General features: G+C 44.4%; 1 protein-coding gene across 2 annotated transcripts in view; it reads left to right on the top strand.

Annotated features, from left to right (window-relative positions):
* Positions 1-467: 467 nt before the first annotated feature.
* The window catches only part of LOC139041791 (tigger transposable element-derived protein 1-like), a 173,976-nt gene continuing 168,203 nt past the window's right edge, over positions 468-6,240 (top strand). Inside the window, exon 1 of one of the 2 annotated variants that reach the window (XR_011497721.1) lies at positions 468-551. Coding sequence is in view for 1 of the 2 variants with exons in the window: in XM_070496399.1 (XP_070352500.1) it covers positions 535-551 (17 nt within the window). In the remaining variant the exon portion in view is untranslated. The remainder of the gene's footprint in view (positions 552-6,240) is intronic. The other variant, XM_070496399.1, reaches the window with a different exon arrangement.

The raw sequence follows: 6,240 nt of genomic DNA, 5'->3' as shown, positions 1-6,240 counted from the left end.
TTCTCCTTTGGTGTTTTTCTTTAACTCGCTTTGACTGCTGGTGCTTCAGTGTGGTCGTTTTTGCGTGTCCTCGACAGTCAGAGGCAGATGTTGCTGGGTCTTTCCTGTCCCCTCTCCCTCTCCTTGGCTTTTAAGGCCCTCTCTGTTTCCACCTTTACCCTGATGACCCCTGAAGCTGTGACTGAAGCCAATCCCGGACCTGGGCTCTGGGTCCCTTCCTCTCCTGTCTCCTTAGGAATATTTCCCATTTTTATTACTTTTTTCTCTCTCTTCAGCTTCTTCCTCATGAGGGCTTTCTTTATAGAAGCATTTAAATTTACTCAAATATTTCCTGTGTTAAAACAACAGTAGCAACAAAAGAAAATTTTAAAGATTCTTTTTACTCTGCTTCCTCCAGCTACTGCTCTATCCAACCTCTCCCTCCCAGCAAACTTTCTTAAATGAGTCATATACTATCTTTGTACTTCTTGCTCTCTCTTGAGTGACTGCGTGCCCTTCTGCGGCCACTTCTCAACTGGAAGCAGGGCTGGCGTCATGGGCAGGAAACCAAGGTAGGTCTCACAGGGCTCCTTGCATTTGGGAATGATAATCTGCTGTGGCTATCTTGAAATTCTTCATAATTTTACCTTTGAATGTGTGCTTTGTTAGTGAAGTCTGATGAGACAGTACATCAGACAACGCATTATGCTTTATGGACTTGGAGCTTCCACTCTTGGAGGAATTGCCTCCCACAGTCTTCTCGCCACCCTGGGAGGGTGTCTCATCACCTGGCTCCCCATCCCTGCCCAGGGACTGCTGTCACTCTCTGCCCTAGGCAGCGACCAGGGTGCTCTGTGGAGAGAAGTGTGGCATATGCTGTCACCCTCCTCCTCTAGAGTTCCCCTGCCTTTCTAGCTGGGCACGAGGACGTGGTGTCTTCAGGGTAGGGTAAGGCAGCAACTGCCCTCTCTCCTTCTCCCCCTGTGGCTGGCAGCACCACAGTAAGTTGGGAAGGATGACTTGGTTGGGCCTCCTTGCTAACTCCCATGCGGGTACCTAGGCATCCCCCCCACACAGAGATTGACATTCCTAGGGGTTGCTGGTCCACTATCAGTTGAGGCATGGAAAGGAGAGATTGACTTCCCTGTCCCTAGCAAGGTCACTATGACCTACATGCTGCAAAACTCAGTGGATGCTGCCAGGGCGTGTCCTTCCCAACCTCTGCAGCACTGGCCTCTCTGTCCGTCCTCCTAAACCACTTCCTTCTCTCCACTTCAGCGGCCCTGCTGTCCCTGGTTTTCCTCCTATGTCTCCCTGTCAGGCTGCCTTGCAGGATTCTCGTCTTCAGCTCTTGTTTGCTCTTAGTACTTTGTGGAGGAGGGGACGGGGACTGGTCTGAGAGTTTCTGCCCTTCTCATCCACACGCTCCCTTTCCACGGCCTTCCTTCCACTGTGTGCGGGCTGCCCTTCCCAATCCACAGCCTCAGCTCAGACCTGAGCTTCAGCCCGGGCCCTGCCACTGTGTCCAGTGGCCGAACCTGACTTTCAAGGACCCCCATGTTCTTCTCAGGTAGCAAAGTTCACCTTTGCTAATGATAGCTGCTGCTTATTCAGCACCTCCTAAAAACTAGGCTTGCCGTTTTTATACTTTGTTTCTAGGACTCCCAATTTTGCTTTAAGGTAAGAATTATCATGTACATTTTATAGATGAAGAAACAGAGGCACTGAGAGCTTAAGAAACCATCCTGAGGTCACATAACTGCTAGATTACTCAAATGTTGGTTAAATTCCAAAGCATATCTTTTTCTACGATAGCCACAAAGTACCATAATGATACTTTCATCAGATACTAATGAACTATTTGTTACCTCTTCTAGGTAAAAATAACAGTAAGCACTGGGTCTGTGCTGGACACCGTGTTCTAACTGATTACGTATGTTGACTCATTTAATCAGCAGTTGTAGGAGATAGATACTCTTATTGAGAGCAGGAGAATCCGAGGCACAGAAGGTTTAGAAACTGAGGTCACACAGGTAGTAGGAGGAAGAGAGCCAGGATTTCAACCGAGGCAGTCAGCCTCCAAACTCTAGGCTGTGGCTACCACTCCACACTGCCTTTCCCTCTCTGTTCAGTTGCTAATCAACTCTGAGCAGTTTGAAAAGTGGCCTCTCTGTATCTTACATTCTCTACATTTTGAACAGTGGTAATAGTATACTCTTACACTATCTTCACTGCAGAAGTAGCTGGGAGAAAACTAAAGTAATGAGATTTCTCTAGATGAAACATGCCAGATGAGATCTTAAACATAATTTTTTTTTGGGGGGGTGAGGAAGATTGGTCCTGAGCTAACACGTGTGCCAATATTTCCTCTATTTTGTATGTGGGACCCTGCCACAGCATGACTTGACGAGTGGTGCATGCCCACACCCGGGATCTGAACCTGCAAACTCAGGCCACTGAAGCAGAGTGGGCCAAACTTAACTGCTACAATACTGGGTCAGCCCCATACATAATTTTCGTATTTTTTTTGGAAAAAGATGAGCCCTGAGCTAACATCCATGCCCATCTTCTTCTGCTTTATATGTGGGATGCCTGCCACAGCATGGCTTGATAAGCAGCACTAGGTCCATGCCTGGGATCTGAACTGGTGAATTCCAGGCTGCCATAGTAGAGCACTTAACCACTATGCCACTGGGCTGGCCCCATAATTTTTAAGTCTTGTTTAGCTTCCTGTAGTACATTTCTCCTTTCTGGGTAGAAAACTAGAGCATCGTATAGTCCTAAATTATTCTTTTAAAGTTTGAATTAGCCATAGTTATATAATATGGGGGAATAATAAAATGCTTATAATGCTGAGATAAGTAACTATAGAAGCAACATTTAAAAAATGTATAATTAACTCATACATCAAGTATTTATCAAGAGTCTGCTATGTGCCAGTTGTAGTACTAGGCCTAGGGGAGACTATCCATACAGGCTTCCTTCTTCCGGGGGAGACAGGAAAACAGAGGCCCTGACTCCAGGGGGCACGTGGAGAGCAGGATCTACAGAAATCCCCAGGGAGGAGGAAGCCTATCTGCTGAAGCCATGAAGCCTAAAGGCCTCAGACAGGTCTATAAGCAGTGGACTTGACTTGTAATCCTGCCGCAGGCCACCTATTTAACCTCCACCGGGAACAAGTGTGAAGGTGTGAATGCTTCACATTCCTCATGGGAGAAATGGGTTCCTGCCCCAATATACTATAAGAAGGATTGAGTGAGCTAATCCATGTACGGGTTAGCATATAATAAGCAGGTACTAAATGATAACCCATGTCATTGCAATTATAATTACTATTGTGAGAACCGAGGCTGAGCTCAAGGAGAGGTAAAACTGTCTCTCATAGAGGAGCATATTATCCTAAACTGCTCCCATGCACCCATGTCTGCCTTTCCTCTCTCAGGTATTCCCCAAGATCACCTTGGGAATTTTCTTCTTTCTTTCTTTTCTTTCTTTCTCATTGTTCAGCTTTCAAGGTATAGTTGACAAATAAAATTGTAAGATATTTAAAGTGTACACTGTGGTGATTTGATATGTGTATACACTGTGAAAGGATCCCCCCATCTAGTTAATTAACACTTGCATCACCTCACATAGTTGTCTTTTTTCTGGTGAGAACATTTAAGTTTTACTCTCTTAGTAAATTTCAGGTATACAATAGTGTTATCAACTATGGTCACCATGTTGTACATTAGATCCTCAGACCTTATTCATTTTATAACTGAAAGTTTGTACCCTTTTACCAACCTCCCCCTACTTCCCCACCCCTCAGCCCCTGGCAACCACTTTTGTACTCTCTCTTTCTATGAATTTGACTTTTTTTTTTTTTTTTTTTGCAGATTCCACATAGTGATAGCATGCAATATTTGTCTTTCTCTGTCTGGCTTATTTCACTTAGCATAATGCCCTCATGGTCCATGCATGTTGTTGCAAATGGCAGGATTTCCTTCTTCCTCATGGCTGAATAATATTCCATTAGGTATATAGACCTCGTCTTCTTTGTGCATTCGTCTGGTTGGATTTTCATTGGGGATTCTCAATAATTGTGGCTGGAGATGCAGTGGATGGCAGCAACTCCTGCTGAACCTTGGCATGTCTGTTTCTGAGCTTCCGTCTCAGTGGATTGTTCTAGGGGAAGCCAAGAAACAGTCAGTACTCAAAGCTTCATATGGATAGGTGGTAACAGCACATCAACACCACTGGCTCAAAGCTCGAACTTCTGTTAATGCTTTTCCCCAGGACCCCGTCTTTGAGAGCTGGAAATTACGTGGCTCACCTCCTCCCAGTCTGATGACACAAAAGCAAACTTTTGATTTTCATTGGATCATGGCTTCTAAATTTATTTTAAAACATAAAAAATAAGGCAACAGTGGAAATCAACTCACATTTTACTATTTAGGAAATTACTCTTATTTTAAAACAAATTTTGTTGTAGTTGTTCACTATTTTGTTCTCTTATTTTTCCAAGATGAGATCATCACAGCCAAACTGTTAAAGACAGAATGAAAGGACACTTCATCACTTCTATGATTGACAGGATTCTCCGCTCATGTGCTGTGTCAGTCAGGGAAACAAAACCCATACTAGAGATTTTGACAAACAGAAGTTAAGGTAGGAAGTTGGTTGAGTGTTGGAGAACTAAAAAGGCAAAGAGAGGAGACTGAGGAAATACAGATAATGACTGAGGCCAGCAGCTACACCCCTCAGCATGGGGAAACAAAGGGAGGGAGTTCGTTGTCAGAATCTAGGGGTCACTGTACTGCTGTTGCTGGTGCCTTGCAAGGGGCACAGTGAGACTGTTGGAAATGTGGGAAAAAAGCTGGAGATTGGAATTAAGTGCCCCTGCTAGAGTGAAGGGCCATTCTGAGGCAATTTGAGAGGAACAGGAAGCAAAGCAAGGAGCAGCATGTCTGTTCTCCTCCAGCCCTCCAGCCTCCTCCAGTGCCCTAACAGAAACCTACTGCCAAGGGAGCAGGGGAGTCGCGGAGTCCCAGCCCAGCATCGCCAAGCAGAGTGCAGAGGAGTGGGGTTTTTGCTGGGAGAAAATTGCGTGTTAACTGGAACAAGTCCTTTGCCTGCGTAGCGATAGGCCCTTGGATGTGCCCAAACCTCTGCAAATCCGTGACTGTTCGGCTGTTCAGACTGGCTGCCTGCATGTATTGCTGAGCTGAGCACTTCTGTGTTTTGGTGTTGAATGCTGTGGGCGACAACTTTGTGAAATTAGCTCCCTGGAGATGCTGCATATACTTAATTTGCGTCACACTCACATGGAACAGCCACTTCAAACTGCAGACGTCTATTTCACGTCTTTTAGAACAGAGTCTTTTTCTTTTCAGTATAACTGGCATAATTTTCAAACTCCTGGTTATCATCCTACTTCTCCTTCAGTCCTCACGTCTAATCCAATATACGTTAATCTCAAATCTATCTATATATCGTAAGGGCAAATAAAATTGAAAATAAGAGGTTTAGTTCTCTCTATTGAAAATAAGAGAAGAGACCAACTTCCTCCTCGTTTTTCTCGGAGCACTTGCTTTTGAAAACGTTATCGGTTCTTTCTCTGTCTCTTTGAAATGTATATAAATCTTTTTAAAAGCTAAATAGTCTCTTCACAGCTTTATGACCCAGGAATGTCTTTCTCAACAACGTGGGAGCCATCTCTCTAAACATAAACCTCAAGGGAGGTAGCGCCCAGATCTCCCAGGCGCTGTGGGAAAGTGGTAGTCTAACTTGGCAGTGCCTCGCTGCAAGTTGCAAAACTCTCTCTCTCCTAACGATTGGAGAAGTTTATTTTTCCTTTGGATAAAGCCAATTAGCAAACACAGAAGACCACCTCAGTTGCCCGTGAATCTAGGATGAACTATGTGTAATAAATGGTGTCATCAAGGCCTCTGACTTGAAGACTAGTCATTGTTTATCTTGAGCACATGTATGGAATGGGCTGTGTCTGCTCAGCTATATAAAAGGGTGAGATTTCTTTCTGTCTTTGCAATCTCTTAGCAGATTGCCAGGGATGTGCATCACATTCTGGTTTAATGCTTATTCAATAGTAAAAGAGTTTTCTTTCTCTACTACCTTTGTGGGAAGGTTTTCTGTGTTGAGAGAAGATTTTGGTTTTAATTACATTTCTCCATCTATCTGTCTGCCTGCCTGTCTGTCTATCTATTTACCTCTTGCTCTCTCTCTTGCCATTTCAATTGCACTGCCTTATTTGCCATATTT

The sequence above is a fragment of the Equus asinus genome, chromosome 24 (assembly GCF_041296235.1).
Source record: "Equus asinus isolate D_3611 breed Donkey chromosome 24, EquAss-T2T_v2, whole genome shotgun sequence".
Taxonomy (NCBI): domain Eukaryota; kingdom Metazoa; phylum Chordata; class Mammalia; order Perissodactyla; family Equidae; genus Equus; species Equus asinus.
This window is presented reverse-complemented; position numbering and strand designations above follow the sequence as displayed.